Here is an 18,517-nt window from a genome sequence, read left to right as displayed (position 1 = left end):
TTTTCTAGTGCTGCAATATTAGAATTTCCAGGGCTACCAGTTTTTCATCACAAGTTTTATTGGGCTGATCCTTCATACAAGAGTAAAGGGAGTTAAAACATAGTTCTGAATAGTAGACTTTATCTACAGATAATTTAGAATACTACTATTCCTTTATAAGTGTGTTAGTATTAATGATAGTTGTGATCTAAGTTTTGCTGTACTGTAATACAAGTAATAAGATTAGATGTAGTGACTACAGGTAATCCCCAAGTTACGAGCTTTCAACTTAACGCTTGTTCAAAGGTACGCTAGTGTTTACGAGCACGTCCCAAAATTATGAATATTGCAGCACCACAGCAGTCGTTTGCCCTTACGAACTATCTCAGAGGCTTTGCAACATTCACCCAATTTCCCCCTCCCCTGCTCTCCACAACTGCTTCGCCCTCCCTTCCTGCCACACCGGACTCACTTACCTTGCAAAATCTGTCTCCTCTCTGCCACGGTTTCTTTCCCTTTGAGGGAGAGGAGAGTTGGCTTGGAAATGCTTTTTGTGCCCACAATGGAAGCTCCCAGGTGGCGTAATATCGCGCAAGTTCAAATAAAAATTCTCTGCAAAAGAATCATGGCCCCAGAAGCTTCCATTCTGCGCAGGCGAGTGTTTGCTTTGTTTGCATGCCTATGGGGCAAGGCATGGAATTGGAATCGGCTGGGTGCAGGAAACAATGCCATCCGTGCCCCGGGTGTGCTGCTCGCTTGCGTGAGTCGGCCTTAGTTTGAGGGCAGGAACAAAGCCTTCAACTGAGCGGGGAGGCATTGTGGGGCAAGTCCCCTTGCACCTGCATCCAGGCTGCTGGTGGCGGTAGCGGCAACAGCTACCTGAGCAGTCACAATCTCCCCTCCCTTCCCCAGCCAGCCAGCCAGCCACTCTGCCCGACGTACTCCTTGCCTGACTGGCCGGCGGCACAAATCCTGACAGCTCTTCTCCTTGTTGTCCTCCCCACTCAAGTGGCAGCAGCTGCTTGAGTTTCTCCTCTCCGTCCAAAAAGAAGAAAGCTGAGGCGCAGAGCAGGATTGTTCTCAAGAAGACGCAGGTGCATTGCTCACTCCGTGCACCGGCCTTATTAAGAGCAATCCCACTCTGTGCCTCTGCTTCTTCTTATAGTACAGACTGTAAAGTACAAGTATGAAAGAGTCCAACTTGCAGAGAGTAGTCCCATTTTCATTTACTGCTGTAGTGGAAAATACCAATCTGTTACATATATAGCAGATATACCTGTAAGATCATTGTCCCTGGCACTATCAAGCTTAATTAATTGGATTCCACCACTGAGAGTGTATTTGCATATCCTGCTAAAATATGTTTGCTGTAAGCTAAGAATGTAGACAAAAATGGAAAATGTGTTTGGTTTTCATCCCAGAACTAAAATGTGTTCTGTAAACTCTGTGAATATTTCTATTCAACAAAAACAAAACCCAGAACATTAAAAAAATATTTTATTCTTAAATAATAGAATATAAAAGATAATGAAAAATGGAACAAATTAATTATTACTAGGTTAACCTAGTTAGTTTTTACTAACCACAATTTGCATATTTATGCCTTACAGTGAACATTAATTATTGTTGTTGGCGTCTGTTTATTTCTTAAAAACCATATTCCAAATGTCTAAATCTGTCTTTCTCTATACTGTGTTGCCTGTAAGGAAGCCATTCCTGCTTCAGTTGATGAAGCTTTTATTATGGATATACAGTCATGTTAATTTTGTCATTGCAACATATACTCTGATTTTGATCTCCCAGTCTAATATAATCATCAGCAAAGATTCTCTTTTCCAAGAGAAAAGGTGCTGTGCCAGGTTTGTTCTTGTGGTTATCGACCCAGAGCATTTTTGTTACTATTGTTCCCGGTTTTAGCTGAAAAACACAAAACAAAACAAGCAAAAAGGAAGCTCAGAATGATTTTACTAGATGAGTAGGTCAAGACTGGTGTGCATCATTTTTATTCTCCTCTTCTATCTTAACAGCTCCCAGAGTGGCAGAGCCAATATTCCTAAAGCCTTCTTTTCCATACTTCCTCCTTCCGTTGGCCACCACTGCCAGTATCCTATCATGGCGTATCACATTGACATGCTCCCTTATCTTCCAAACCTTTCTTCTTCTCAGCTTCCATTGCCAATAGTTGTGACTTCTTCCCATTCCTTCTGAGCTTCAAACAACTAAGCTTCAAAAAGCTCAGAAAAACAATATTTTATCTATATCCAGAAAAAGGCTCATTTTGTTCCATATCCAGAACAAACTTACATGTTTCAGTTTGGGCATCAGCCATGTTAGATGCTTGAAATGGTTTGTAGTTTTGCACACCCATAAGCATTAATCAATAGGGACGCGGTGGCTCAGTGGGTTAGGACGCTGAGCTTGTCGATCAGAAGGTCGGCAGTTTGGCGGGTCGAATCCCAAGTGCCGTGTAACAGAGTGAGCGCCTGTTACTCATCCCAGCTTCTGCCAACCTAGCAGTTCGAAAGCACATAAAAATGCAAGTAGAAAAATAGGGACCACTACGGTGGGAAGGTAACAGCGTTCCATGCGCCTTTGGCGTCTAGTCATGCCGGCCACATGACCACGGAGACGTCCTCGGTCAAACACTGGCTCTTCGGCTATGAAACGGAGATGAGCACCAGCCCCTAGAGTCGGAAACAACTAGCACGCATGTGCGGGGGAATCTTTACCTTTACCTTTTAAGCATTAATCAGGAGTCTTTAGCATAGCACCAAAGGTAAAGGTAAACTAAAGCTTGTTATAGTATGCCTTTCTACAGTACTACATTAGGTAAATAGAGTCTCCGTAAATGATTCAGAGATCAAACATCTCTAATAAAAATAGAGGCAATTTACATAGCATAATTTAGAACAAAAGTTCCCACAGTGGGATAAGAAAGCAAATGACACAGTGTAAGTCAGAAGGTAAACTACTCTGTGCTTGCATCATGATGTCTAACAAAAGTATGTAAGGGACAGAATTTGCACTGTGACATCACATTGCCTCTGTCATTATTTTCATGAAATATCTGAGTGGCACAGATGCTAGGGAAATGATAAGGATGGTGAGGAGGACTTCTTCACCCTTGCTGAATTCCAGCCAATGGAGTAAGGGTAGAAAATGGACCAGAAAGAGAAGGTGAGGCAGAAGACCCATCAAATGCACTGTGTGATTGTTTGATCAATCATTTAATGAATTTGCTGATATTCACTCTCTGTGGGAAAACAGACAGACTATTCTGTAATGTGAGCTCTGCTGTTTGTGAATTTGATCCCTGTCCCTTTTGACTAGTAAACGCAGACAAGGAAAGAATTAAAGGCTGGATCCAGGCTTTATTTGACACCACCTTGTAGAAGAGGAAGGTTCCAGCAACTTTGAACCTTAGTTTATTCCCATTTAAAGAAGAAACCTACACCAACACAGTTGGAATTATAGCCCTATTTTCCCCAAGAAGGCTGTTGAGAATATGGTAGGATTGTAATGTCGGATAGCTCTGAAAGAAGTGGAACATTTAGACTCTTGCCCGTCTAGATTTCAGGCATTCAAGAAAAAAAATAAAAGTAAAGCTATAAATGCTTAAATGAGAGCATTCAGAATTGGTCAGATGATATAATCAGAGACATATAAAAATGTGGTGGTTTGCTTATGGAATAGCTACACAATTTGTTTAACACGTGTGTAGACCACATCTTTGCCTGATGATTGTTAAGAATATTATTCTTCACCGATACCAGGGGTAGGCAACCTTGGCTCTTTTATGACTTGTGGACTTCAACTCCCAGAATTCCTGAGCCTGGCTGGCTCAGGAATTCTGGGAGTTGAAGTCCACAAGTCATAAAAGAGCCAAGGTTGCCTACCCCTGACTTATACAAAGAAAAAGTAAGAAAGGTAAATGGAGATTAGTTTGTTAAGTGTGGCAGGGAATTGCTCAGCAGAATTCTCATCAAAAAGGGTATACGGGGTGATAAAGAGCAAAATCTCAGAAGTGCAATAGGACTTTTTGCTCAGCAGGGGGCATGCAGAGTAGATTTTTGCTCTTCAACACTTGCTGAGAAATGTGAGAAAGTTAGTTACTATATGCTTGTTGATTTGGAAAAAGCATATGATAAAATGAATAAGGTGGAATTATGCAACAAATAGTTTACATTGTTTACCGAATATGATAGGACAGTTATACTGTATAAGTAAATTAAGTATGGGAATAAAAGGACGAATGATTCAATACTGAGCATGGAATAAGACAAAATTACTATGTTGACAACAGAGGTGTAGGTATAAATACGTGCAAACCTTTGTATGCAGAAAGTGCTATGTTGGTTAAGGATCTGAATTGTTTGCAGTGAATATTAGATGGATTTCATAATGAAGTGAGGAGCATGGGTGCAAAAACCAATGCATCAAACTTTGAAGTAATTGTACTGACAGGGAAAATACATAATTTAAATAAATATGTAATGCGAACAGTTGGAAATTATACATACATGGCAAAAAAAGAAGAAATTATTAAGGGGCATTTTGGTGGAGCGTTTACTAAAGATGGAAAAATGCAAGGACAAATTTTAAAATAATAATTTATTAAACTTGTAGGTGCAAATTTGGATCGGAAGATAATGGATAGCATGTTGTTCTTTTGCAAGGAATAAACCTTTGTCAGAAGAAACAAAAATGGCTATGTATAAGGATATGTATACTCTATTATATGAATTTGAGAGTTGGGTATATCAGAAGAAGCCCAACAGTGTGTTGAACGCAGTGGGAACGGGATACCTCAGAACGTGTTTGATGAAACAAGAAAAGAGAGGGTTAAGAATTAAAGGGTGCTGAGTTAATATGAATCCAGAAGTTAGCAACTAGTATGAAAGAAATGCGTTGAGGTCGTTTGATCATATACATAGAATATGCAGAGAATTAATGAAGGTCAAATCACAGAATAATTACATTAAGAACAAAAGGGTTGAAAGAAGAGACAAAAGTGAGGAGTTATGGTTGGATGGGGCTGATAATATCTTCAAAAAGAGGGAAATAAATTTGAATAACAAATGCAGTGTGTGAATTGGTGCATGGAATTCCATGTGGTGGAAATGAGGATATTTTGCAAGGATAGGAAGAAATGGTGTGGGTGTAAAGAGATTTAGTTAGATTCCCCTTTCTCTGCTCCTCGATCTTTAATTTCTTCTGTTTACTGCTTCTTACTTTTCTTCTGTACTTTGAGTAACGTCACATTCCTTAAAAGAGAGTAGTCAGGTTGCATGTGGCTCAGCTGAAGGTAAAGGAAATCTAATGCTGCTTCCTTCAAGACCATTTAAGTGCCATATATTGCGTCAACATTTCTTGCCCAATGATATTATAAAAATGAACATTCAGTCATGGCTGCAGTTACACGCAATCTTGCATCATAAATTATATTGATTATTATTAATCTTTATAAAACCATGGACTAGCAAAATTGTCTCCTGGCCGACAATAAAAAGATGATTACTAAACTTAAGGATACAGTATTTAAAATAAACTTTGAATTATCAGTTATTAAAATTCTGCTTGCCTAAGAGACTGTTTCAAGGCCATTTTTAAAAAAAAAACAAACACAAAAAACAAACCCAAAGCTAAGTAAAGCCCCTTATCAAGGAAGCAAATTCTGAAGAACACATGCAACTTTAGACCAGCCCTGGCTTCTGTACTGCCATTAAGACAAAATCCTTAGGCAAAGCACTTAGATGGCTTCAGTGAGCTGAGGAGGGGACAGCCATCCTGAAGAAGATATTTCAAGTTAACTGGCCTGTGGTTTAAGTCTTCATTACTTTTAAAGTCCTCAATAACTTTGGCCCAGTCACTTGGAAAAAGTAACTCAGCTCCTCCATTTTTTAATCTCTTCCAAAAACAAACTGGCTGTCAGTATAAAGCAGAAAGGTCATGTGGTGTGTATACTGAGGAGTATATATACTCTTAGGAATTACAGTGACATTACCTCTGTGCCATTTTTTGCCTGGCCTGCTTTAGGATAGCATTTCCTGTTGAAACAGTTTCCCCTATATAGGTACATTCCTTTGCCTCATGACATAAGCTAAGTTGAATCCCTGTGAATAGAGTCACATTTCAAAGAAGCAAGACCAAGTTTTCCCATCGGCTGGAATTAACTCCAGAAGGCAAAGCCCTTCTGTGATGGGGAAGCCCTAGACCAGGGGTCTTCAAACTTGGCCCTTTTATGACTTGTGGACTTCAACTCCCAGAATTCCTCAGCCAGGCACGCTGGCTGAGGAATTCTGGGAGTTGAAGTCCACAAGTCATAAAAGGGCCAAGTTTGAAGAGCCCTGCCCTAGACAGAGCTGCTAGCATGACAGTGTTAACTTTTTTTTTCTTTTTTGCAATTCTTGGGTCAATTCTCCTTTTCCCCAGAAGATCAACGTAATCCATCTCCTTTGGGGAACACCGATAGATTTCCTTTGAAGATGTTTCTTAACTTATGTTTCAAGCAGCCCTGTTTTGTTCAAAGTTTTAAGTTTTACATGCAACTTTTGGATAGATAATTTTAATTTTGTAAAATTCCATGTAAGAAACAATCTTAGAATAGCTAAAAAAATATGCAACTGGACAGTCTAGACCAGGCATGTCAAACTCGCGACGTCACGGAACTTTTTCCCATTGCCGAAAATGGGATGGGCGCGGTTTCTCTGTGACGCTCCAGCCCGCGGGCCGGCAGTTTCACACCCCTGGTCTAGACTGTTGCATTAAAAAGTGGAAGGATTTTGTAGCATATAGTCTATACTTCAAATGTTAAACTTTGTTTCAGATTAGCTCATTCTCACATTACCGCGAAATTTCAGAATATTCAACCCCCTATAAGGCAAGCAGAAAGGCCTATTCTGTCCAATACAATTCTTTTATAGCTGTTTTTCTTCATATAGCTGTAGTTGAATCCAAAAGCTGTTATTATCATTTTAAGAATACAGGCATTGATTATTTGGGTATATCATTTTTTCTTCATGAGCTAGTTGAGATTTCTGGGTTGAGTTCCATCAAACTCTGATTAATATAAGACTTTCCTCTTAAAAGAAATTGCCCTAAAAGATGTCAGAAATTAGCCTTTGGCAACCTCATGCCTTCCAGATGTGTAGAAGGCAAGAATTTCCAGACGGCGTGACCATTGACAAGTTGGGATTTCTGGGAATTACAGCATCAATACTTTATGAGGGCCGTAGATTGAGGAAGACTGCTTCAAGGGATAGCTGGAATGGTGTTGCTAGAATTGTCAGCCCCATATTCATTCTTTCTCTCCTTCTCTTTAAGATAGGGCAATTCTGAAAGCTAATGACACTTGCCAACTTTCAAGGGCTGAAGCGGTCACCTTTATATCTGAGTCTGCCAGCGCAGCAGTAGCAGCAGCTGCAGTAACCACACCTTTGTGGCCAGTTTCTTCTAAGAGCACAAATGGGACTACAACTGCCATTTCTGAATCCGAAGAGGAGAAAGCCAAAAAATTACTGTATTGTTCATTATGCAAAGTGGCTGTGAATTCTTTATCTCAGTTAGAAGCACACAATACAGGTGAGTCTTTACCAGAAATAACCAAACGCATACCTGTATGTTTTAGAAAATTTAGGCAGCGTATATAACTTCTTGTCTCTCGGGTCATTTTTTTTTCTTGGAAAGGATGTTTTATTTAAAATATATTGTGGCAATTACTAACTTCTTACCTCTCAACAGCCCAGGAAGCATAAATTCTGTTCTTTATTAAAGATCTTATTCATCTGGTTATACTATTACATGCTTAATAAGCCAATTTTCCACGAATGCCCTTGTTGTTCAGATAAATGGTTTCTCTCAGCCCTGTATTTTGCATCCTAATATAAGGAAGAGATTCAGTACTTAAGATTTCAAGAGAACCTGTTGCAATCCACCTTATTAAAGCCCCCATTCTATAGTTAATGACAAGGCCTTTGCTGGTACTCTACTCGCCAGCTTTGGCAGTAATCATTCTTACTATGATCTTGCTATTCCAGTGTTTTCTCACGTATTTCTCCCTGACTTTGGCCAGGATGGCTACACTCACACAATCCAACAGGAGGAAATGCATTGGGGGGGGGGGGAAAGGAAGAAGAAGAAGAGACTGTTTTGACTAAATGTTGAAGCTACTAATTTCAGTATAAAAACAAGGCTAGAAATAATATATGATTATAATTTTGTGCCATAAGGGACGTGGCTCAGTGGGTTAGGATGCTGAGCTTGTCGATCAGAAGGTCAAATCTCGAGTGTCGTGTAGCAGAGTGAGCGCCTATTATTCGTCCCAGCTTCTGCCAATCTAGCAGTTCGAAAGCACGTAAAAATGCAAGTAGAAAAATAAGGACCACTACAGTGGGAAGGTAACAATGTTCCATGCGCCTTTGGCGTCTAGTCATGCTGGCCACATGACCACGGAGACATCCTCGGACAAGCGCTGGCTCTTTGGCTTTGAAACGGAGATGAGCACCGGCCTCTAGAGTCGGAAATGACTAGCACGCATGTGCGGGGGAACCTTTACCTTTTACCTATGTGCCATAAGGTTGGCCTCTCTTTTATCCAGGATCAAAAATAAGTAGTATAACAAAAATATTAAAAATGTAATTCTCTTTGCTATAGTGCTGGGACTTACACAGAAATGCCCGCCTCCTCTGTTTGCCCCATTTATCTAGGATCAGGACCAAAAGTAATGTTGATATAAGAATCCACAAAGGAAGCTGGTGTCCACTTAGGGTCAATTCATAATCATATGTCTCGATTCTTCTTTGTGTAATGTTTTGCAAAATAAAAAGGTAGTTCAGGAAAAGGCAGAGTTGTACTATATCATTCTATAAGCAATCAGTTTAGAGTTGGGGTGTCAAACTGCCGGCCCGCGGGCCGGATGCATCATAGCGAAGCCGCACCCACCCCCATTGCCGGCAGTGGAAAAAAAAGTCGCGATAGGTCGCAACATGTCACGTGACGTTGCGAGTTTGACGCCCCCGGTTTAGAGCTCTCTTAAGAAGTTATTCGATCCTACCTCCACATTCCGGTGGAGAGGAGGAAGGGGGCAGATAGCACAGAAAGAGAGAAGAGGGCTGCTCCTATCCTATGCAGGCTTGTGCCCCACAGGCTACTGGCATGTAAACTTTCACAGGTGGTATGCAGACTACCCCCTTGCCAGCCCAATTACCTGGGATTTCTTGTCTTTTTTATTTTTATCTTAAACATACAAAAATAAAAATAAAAAGCAAGTATGCTGATTGTATTGAGATTCTGCTTGTGTTAATACACCGAAGCACATATGCAAATCAATTAAGTGTTTCAACTTTAATTAATCATACTGTGCATCAGTGGATGGCAGAGAGTCATAAAAATGATTTGAAGGAACTACACACTCCAGTTCTGAAATTAATTTTAGAAATTTTTAGAGCTAAAGAGAATGCTGGGATTAGAATGCCAAACAAGGATTCCTAAAGCAAGAAAGAAGCAGTTTGCTCTTACTCTGCTGTTGCTTAATTCTGTTGTTATATTAGAGCTGTGTTTGATTTTTTAAAAAACTTTCAAGGCTGTGTATGTAATACAGTACTTTTATTCTTGTAACCTATGAGGTACATTGTCCTTAGCAATTGGCTGAAAGTTACTCAGTTAGTTTCCATGGTCATCATAGAGGAGGCTATTGAACTATTGAATCTCTCCACCATAAATATCTAATTTATTGCATTTGTAGCCATTTTTTCCTTTGAAAGCTCCATTGCAAAGAATTGGTGAATGGGGGGAAAAAAACCTTGCCCCTGCTGATTCACCTTTGCATGTCTTCAAATTCAAGTTGTAAAGGAAACACAGGATATTGATCTTTATATTAGAAATTGACTTTTTTGAAAACTTTCAGAAAAACTTGTCTTCTGCTATAACAGTGGTTTAAAAGAGAAAAGTGATTGTTTTTTGCATCCCTGTGTACCGTATTTTCCGGCGTATAAGACGACTGGGCGTATAAGACGACCCCCTACATTTCCTGTTAAATTATAGGGTTTGGGCTATACTCGCCGTATAAGACTACCCCTCTTCCAACGCACACCAAATAAAAATTAAAAAAATCAGATTTGATTTTAATATGGTAATTTTAATTCAAATGCTTATGACATGCAGGTGCTTAGTAGGAAAACTGTCACTTATAAACATAAGGCTGTTTGTCATCAAACATGTAAACAAAACAGTGCAAGTGGATTAAACAATAATAATAATAATAATAATAATAATAATAAGAAGAAGAAGAAGAAGAAGAAGAAGAAGAAGAAGAAGTTGGAAGGGACCTTGGAGGTCATCTAGTCCAACCCCCTGCTAAGGCAGGAAGCCCTATACCATTTCAGACAAATGGCTGTCCAGTCTCTTCTTAAAACTTCCAGTGTTGGAGCATTCACCACTTCTGGAGGCAGGTTGTTCCACTGGTTAATTGTTCTAACTGTCAGGAAGTTTCTCCTTAGTTCTAGGTTGCTTCTCTCCTTGACTAGTTTCCATCCATTGCTTCTTGTCCTGCTTTCAGGTGCTTTGGAGAATAGCTTGGCTCCCTCTGCTTTGTGGCAGCCCCAGAGATATTGGATCACTGCTATCATGTCACCCCTCACCCTTCTCTTCATTAAGCTACACATACCCAATTCCAGCAACCGTTCCCTATTTTCCTAATTCACTTTTTCACTTTTCCTAATTCACTCTAAAGCTTTCCCTGCGCAGAGCCTTAAATAACACCAGCTGCCTGCAATTAGTGCAGGTTTGCATCCCACCAGGCTCAAGGTTCACTCAGCTTTCCATCCTTCCAAGGTAGGTAAAATGAGGACCCAGATTGTTGGGGGCAATAAGCTGACTTTGTAATAATGCTGCTTGGGGGGGGTGAAAGCCCTAATAAACAGGCATATACATAGAATGAAGGCTATTGCTAAGCACATTGATTTGTGCTTTAAATTGTAAGCCACCCTGAGTCTTCGGAGAAGGGCAGGATATAAATGGGATTTTTTTTTTACAAAAAGACCAAATGGGAGATCCGCTCCAGGTTTTCCAGCCAGCCCGCCCAGTTCCTGAGTCAAATGTGTCCTTAGAGCTAAGCCACTGCTCTGGCTGCTGCCTTCCCCACCTGCCTTTCAAGTTGGGATATACTACAGCTGCTCTTCAACTTTAGAAGGAAAGACGCCCAGACCCCAGCCTGTAAAAAAATCACAGACTGCAGCTTCTTCTCCAATTGGTCCTGCTTTCCCTGCGCAGACTAAATGGGAGATCCGCTCCAGGTTTTCCAGCCAGCCCTGTCCCTAAATTTTCAGCACCCGGCGTATAAGATGACCACTGACCTTTGAGAAGATTTTCATGGGTTAAAAAGTAGTCTTATACGCCGGAAACTACGGTATGTCAGTATATTGCATATATCTCCTAACTGGTGGAAGGCAGGCAGTAATGTTTTACTTGCAGTTATTTTGTATGAAATTTAAAAAGGCGAAGGATGTAAGAAAATTGGAAGGGAACTGATCTTGAGGAATGGAATTGAATACATACGGAAAAATGAAGGTGTAATTTTAACTATAAATTGAAGTATTAACTATGAACTAAAAAGTATATGAAAAATATGAATTGGAATTAGTATATCAAAGTTCTTTTGGGTGCATATGAAAGAAGGAAGCCATAGGTTAGAAACAGTTGTGTGCTATGCTCCAGTGAATGGCAATGATGGAGGAACGAGGGTTGATGTTGTTGAAAGAATTGTGCAACATTCTGAATAAATGTGATCTGGGAGTAACCCTGCCAGGTGACAAAAATGGATATGGATAAACAAAATGAGGGAGTACATAAAATGATTGGATTCTTTGGAGGTTCAAAGATAATTGAGAATAATGACTGTCTTAAGAGCATCTCCAGGTAAAAGATCTGCTTGCTTCAAATACATGATTTAAAGCATAAGATTATTTCTATGTACAAGAAGTACAACATGCAGAGTAATTTGGGTAGAATTTTTTTAAAACTGTTTTAAATGTGAATGAAGAGGGCTCATCAGAGTGAATGGCATTAAAAATAAAAGCGATTAAATATTTAGGATAAAACTAATATGCAAGAATGCTGGAAGGAGAATTTTAAATATCTGTGGGAATGGTAGCAATACGTCAAAGAGTAAAAATAAAAATGAATCTGTACTCATTAGTACTATTAGGGAATATGATTCATTATTTCTCCTTTATGTACAACAGAAGAACATGGAAATAAAAAAAAATCAGTTCATAAAGAAGTTGAGCAATTCATTTTACTGCATAACTGTTATTACTTTAAAATGTCTTTTCTTTCTAGAATCCTTTTTTTAGCATTCTAAAAAGATAAAAAATAGGAATAATTTTCAGGAATCACGCTTTTCTTACATATGAAGTTGTGGGTGATTTAGTAGTAAGAGGGTGTGATAAATGATCCTTTTATGACAAATAAATACATGTGTCCCAGAATAATGTTGCAGGAGGATCCAATCTGGGTCAGTCACCAGGACCAGTGGGTTTTTTTCCTTCCTTTCGGACTTGTGGTAGACTTGATCTTCAGAGCTTTCAGACTCGTGCTGAAGATGGGTCTGAAACCTCAAAAGACAAAACCTCTGGTCCTGGTGACCGACCCAGATTGGATCCTGCCAGGCTGCCACAATCCTTTTGATCCATGCCGGTAGAGCCTGCCAGTCTCATATTTGTGTGAATGGGTACTGAAGTGTCATGAAAATTTCCAAAACCTGCAGAGCACTGTATAAAAAAGGACTGAGATCAACCATAAATTTGTTACTTGTATTTACTTATTTAACAGAAAATCTAGGAAAGAATAGAAACGTTTCAGTGCCTAAAAAAACCTGTGTTTCCTCATTAAAGTTTTCTGATTCTTTCATAATAATGACTTGCCAGGTTCCAAACACAAGACAATGGTTGAAGCTAGGAATGGTGCTGGTCCAATTAAATCTTATCCTCGGCCTGGATCCAGGTTGAAGACTCATGGAACTAGTATGGGTTCGGGACTACAGAACAAAACTTTTCATTGTGAGATTTGTGATGTCCATGTCAATTCAGAAATTCAACTTAAGCAGGTATGTCTTTTGTACATATTACATACTTATTCTGTTAATTAGCATCATTTAATTTGATACAGGCTAATCCAGGGGTGTCAAACTGCCTACGCACGGGCCAGACGCGTCATCCGGAAGCTGCGCCCACCCATTGCCGGCAATGGCAAAACCGTCCTGATACGTTGCGTGAGTTTGACATGTCTGGGCTAATCCATTGATCAAACAGGATCAAAAATCTCCCATGTGTACTCCTATTAGTTATTAGCACTAAACTCAACTCAGGATATGCCTTCAAATATAACCCCTTTGTCATCATGCTGAAAATATTTAGACAAAATGTGTTACTGGTCAACAGTATTGGTAAAGCATTTGTAACCATGTCGTTACTGAGTAAAACAATTACTTTTGCAAATGACAGCAGCCTGCCTCCACACTAGGAAAACCAACAAATGAACAACTGCTTATTGTGGCCTTATGATTGCCTTTACTATACATATTGGCAGTATCACATGCAACATTGCAGTTTTAACCCTCTTGTGATATTGCTCTTGTTTAATTATTTAACTTTTAAGTAGCTTTATAATATGTTTTAATTGTTGGTTTCATTGTATACCACCTTGTGTAAGATGGATGACCATAAATTTGATAAATTTATTTCCAGTTCTATTGGAAAGGACTGATTGTTACAAAATGGCTGCCAGCACATCTTCCCCACTTATTTATCTTGCTGTCTTATTGTTCAAAACATCCTTTAAATTTTATTGTTATCCAGGAAAGTCTTGATCCATACATATTTGAAATAAATATTTTTATGCTTTTTAATGTTAGCATTAGTTGCTTGTTTCTGCAGATATACTGCATAAGCAGTATGGGCAGTATATATAAAAACATCTACACGTCCCTCTTAAAATGCCACATTTTTGGGATAGAAGAAAAATCAGATCAAAATAAAACACTTCAGAATTTAATGTAACCTTTAATGTAAGTTATAAAGCTGTATAATTCAATTGAAAAGCAAACTCAAATCTTTTAGGGGGAAAAATAACAAAAAAAACCACCTGTAATAACATGGTTCCATAAGCATGCATACCCTTAAACTAATACATTGTTGCAGCACTTTTTGATTTTCCAACAGCATTTAGTCTTTTGGAATAGGAGCCATCAACATGGTACGTCTTGCCTTTGGAATCTTGGCCAACTCTTCCTTGTAAAAGCGCTCCAAATCTGTCAGATTGAGAGTGTGTCTCTAGGCGCAGCCCTTTTCAGATCACCCCATAGATTGTCAAGTCCCAGCTCTGAAAGAACGATTCTAAAACTTTGTTCTTCCAGTGAAGCTATTCTTTTGTTGATTTGGAGGTACTCTGGGTCATTGTCATGTTGAAATTCCTCTTCGACTTTTATCAGAAGCTTGAAGGTTTTGTACCAAAATTGACCGATATTTGGAACTGTTCATAATTCTCTCCACCTTGACTAAAGCTCCAGTTCCAGCTGAGGAAAAGCAGCCCCAAAGCATAATACTGCCGCCAACATGCTACACTGAGGGTGTGATGTACCTCCCATGATGCCCAGTGTTGTTTTTGCCCCAAACATATTTCTTAGAAATGTGGCCAAAATGTTCAACCTTAGTCTCATCAGACCATAACATATTTTCCCACATGCCTTTGTCAAACTTGATATAGATTTTTGCAAAAAAAATGTAAGTAAAGGTTTCCGTCTTGCCACTCTACTCCACAAGCCCAAACATATGAAAAATAGAGGAGACTGTTGCCACATGTAGTACATAATCAGTACTTGCCAGAAATGTTGCTGTAGGCCTCTTAGCTGCCTCTCAGACCAGTTTTCTTCTTGTTTTTTCCATCAATATTGTAGGGGCATCCAATTATTGGTAATGTCACTGTTGTGCCACATTTTCTCCACTTGTTGATGACTATCTTCATTGTGTTCCATGGTGTATCCAACGCCTTGGATTTTGTTTTTTTTACCCTTCTCCCAATACCTTCCAACGTTGAGAGACCTTTGATGCTTTGTAAACTCTTTGCAGACCATGGCTTTTGCTGTAAGAGGCAACTGGGTAAATGTCCGAAAAATCCTACTAGCACAACTTAACTTTACATGGGCTTGATCACAATCACTTTAATTGATGGCAGATGTATACTGACCATTATTTAACATCAGACTGAATGTGATTGGTTAATTCTGAACACAGCCACATCCCTACTTATTAAAGGGTGTGAACGCTTTTGCAGCAACATTATTCTTGTTTTTTATTGCTATTCCCCTCTTCCCCCTAAAAGGGTTCATTTTATTTTTCAATTGAATTGTACGGCTTATATGTTATATTAAAGGGGGGGGGAAATCTGAGGTGATTTATCTTGGTCTCATTTTTTTACATCTCAAAAACCTGGCATTTTAACAGGGACGTGTAGACTTTTTATATCCACTATAAATTCCCTCTCTGAGCTTTCGTCAACTTACCTTCCCCTGAAATAAGTAGAGATGTTTACTTGGAGAGTATACACCGGTCACAGTATCAACTGATAAGTTTTAAACACAACATTTGTATTGATTTTTCAGCACATTTCTAGCAGGAGGCACAAGGACAAAGTTGCAGGGAAACCGACAAAACCGAAATACAGCCCGTATAACAAATTACAGCGTAATCCAAACATTCTAGCAGTAAGTATTGCCTGGTTTGGTTATCCTATTGAAAAGCTTTGATAACCCTTCTCTACATTCATGAATACGTCTGGAAAAGAGATGTGTACATTTTTCAAAAGGAGGCTCTCCTGTTCTGTACCAGCCTGCTACCGGCCCTGCAGATAAGGCAGGGACAACCCCTTTTACAAGAAGGCAAGAGCCTGGAACTAAGCCTGCCAAATTTATGGACACAAAAGCAAACAGAACAAGACACGAACCATGAAACAGGAGCTATTCAAGCGGTTGCCTTCAGCAAACCAGCCCTCCCACGCATTCCCCTTTTATACAGTTCAGGGTGTGGCTTCTCTCTGCCTCCTTCCAAGGTGCCCCATTGCCTTCCACTGTTTACTCCTGATTGACTGCCTCCTGCATCGGGCATCCTTGAACAGGGCCAGCTGTGGGTCATCTTCATCCACGCTGTCAAGCTCACACAACTGGCTCTGCGTCGTGACCAGGTGGGAGGGGCCTGGCTGAGGGCTCTCATCAGCAACCTCTCCAACACCCCCCTCCTCCTCCTCTGAATCGTCCGACCCAAATGCTGAACCCACAGGCTGACCCTGAATCACAACATCTCCACCAAATTCAGTGGCAATTATTTTTCAGGAAGCTAGGTGTTTTTTTTTTTAAAAAGTCAGGAGTGGTTTTTTTTAAACGTCAGGAGTGTTCAAGGTACAGTTATTTTCCATCTTAATGTATAGCACATTTCAGCTGACCTTTAAAAACAAACAGAAAACTAATATGCCTCCTTCATTATAAAAAATGAAATTGAAGTCCTTCAGGTTTTATTAGCTCATTAATTTCTTGGTGAAAAAGCTGAAGTCACACTAGGGCATAAGCCCCAGATAAGTACCTAATTTACATCTACAAGAAAACAACCAGATCATCTTCCCTTTTTCTTCAAACATAGGATGTTACACTGTCACTGTTTTGTCTGAGGAATCGGCTGTGCTTTATTGGAATAGGTGCAGTTGTTTCCCAAGTGCTCAGGGTATATTTCTTTCTGTTGTTGACCTTGTTCTCCTTGCCACTTTTAACTACTATACAGCATAAATTTGGGGTAGGACTCCCCATCTTGCATTAATGAAATGCAGCACAACCCAAAACTCATCCAGAAAGCTCTGCTGATTCGCCAGCAGCTGAATGTGAGAGAAAAATGGATATGAAATGTTGCAGCCATTTTTAACCTCCTGGGCTGAAACTGAGAAAGGAAAGGTGCCAGGGGCAAGAGCAGGAAATTAAAAGCTGTGTCAGGAAACCTTTTAAACAAGCTCCATTAACAGAGGGATAGAATCAAGATCACGTGAAGTGTTAATACCACTTTACAATGCCTTGGTAAGGCCACACTTGGAATACTGCATCCAGTTTTGGTCACCACAATGTAAAAAAGATGTTGAGACTCTAGAAAGAGTACAGAGAAGAGCAACAAAGATGATTGGGGGACTGGAGGCTAAAACATATAGGGAACGGCTGATGGAATTGGGTATGTCTAGTTTAGTGAAGAGAAGGGTGATGGGTGGCATAATAGCAGTGTTCCAATATCTTAGGGGCAGCCACAAACAAGAGGGAGTCAAGCTATTCTCCAAAGCACCTGAAGGCAGGACAAGAAGCAACGGGTGGAAACTAACCAAGGAGAGAAGCAAACTAGAACTAAGGAGAAATTTCCTGACAGTTAGAACAATCAGTGGAACAACCTGCCTCCAGAAGCTGTGAATGCTCCAACACTGGAAGTTTTTAAGAAGAGACTGGACAGCCATTTGTCTAAAATGGTATAGAGCTGTGGTAGCAAACCTATGGCATGCGTGTCACAGGTGGCACGCAGAGCCCACTCTGTGGGCACGCGCGCCATCGCCCCAGTCCTAGGCCTTTAGCTGGGTTTTATAAAACCTTTTCACTTTAGGCCTCCGCCGCCGTGTGCAAAAAAAAAAAGGTTCAATCAATCAATCAATTTCAACTTCTCGCGGGGAAAAAAAGATCTTGCAAAGTTGGAATTGATTGATTGAACTTTTTAGTCCCACCCAGTCTGCTGTTACCATCACAGCCACGCCCACCCAATGGACCACACCCACCCAATGGGCCATGCCCACCCGGCACCCGACAATACACAAGTGGGTTTGGGGTTGCGGTTTGGGCACTTGGTCTCTAAAAGGTTCACCATCACTGGTATAGGGTTTCCTGCCTGAGCAAGGGGTTGTACTTGATAATCTCCAAAGTCCCTTCCAACTTTATTGTTGTTGTTGTTGTTATGTTAACCATTTATAGCAGTATTTCTTTCCCTTCTTTCCATAGGCAAAGCTGGCCTTCCAAAAAGATATTCTTAAGCCTTTGGCACCTGCCTTTCTCTCTTCTCCTCTGGCTGCTGCAGCTGCGGCTGTATCCACAGCTCTGACTCTCCCACCACGACCTTCCGCTGCTCTCTTCCAGGCTCCTGCGATACCCACAGCTCTCTTAAGGGCAGGACATGGGCCTCTCCGAGCTACTCCAGCATCCATCCTCTTTGCTCCCTACTGAATTGGGAATAAGCAAGGCATAACTTTGGCCATTTGGAACAATGACAAAAGAAGATGAGAGCAAGATGTCCCTTTTTTCTTTTTCTCTTTTACAAGACTGTGTTTTTAAGATCTTGTGCTTGATTCCGTCCCCAGGAAATAAGTTACAAAACTCATTGGGATGAATTGCAATCTAGAATCCATACAAAATATGTCAAAGGTTCATATGTCTGTTTTTAACTGGATATTATGTTTTGTAAAGAAGGAATGTGGA

At 40.1% G+C, this 18,517-nt stretch overlaps 1 protein-coding gene across 2 annotated transcripts in view; it reads left to right on the top strand.

Annotated features, from left to right (window-relative positions):
• The window catches only part of ZNF385B (zinc finger protein 385B), a gene marked incomplete at its 3' end in the record, with an annotated part of 225,654 nt that extends 207,389 nt beyond the window's left edge, over nucleotides 1-18,265 (top strand). For both annotated transcript variants that reach the window (XM_081318302.1, XM_081318303.1), the window contains 4 exons: nucleotides 7,303-7,560; nucleotides 12,903-13,081; nucleotides 15,635-15,736; nucleotides 18,044-18,265. In XM_081318302.1, the coding sequence (XP_081174428.1) occupies nucleotides 7,303-7,560; nucleotides 12,903-13,081; nucleotides 15,635-15,736; nucleotides 18,044-18,265 (761 nt within the window). The remainder of the gene's footprint in view (nucleotides 1-7,302; nucleotides 7,561-12,902; nucleotides 13,082-15,634; nucleotides 15,737-18,043) is intronic.
• Nucleotides 18,266-18,517: the final 252 nt, after the last annotated feature.

The sequence above is a fragment of the Vipera berus genome, assembly GCF_964194415.1.
Source record: "Vipera berus genome assembly, chromosome: 1".
Taxonomy (NCBI): Eukaryota; Metazoa; Chordata; class Lepidosauria; order Squamata; family Viperidae; genus Vipera; species Vipera berus.
This window is presented reverse-complemented; position numbering and strand designations above follow the sequence as displayed.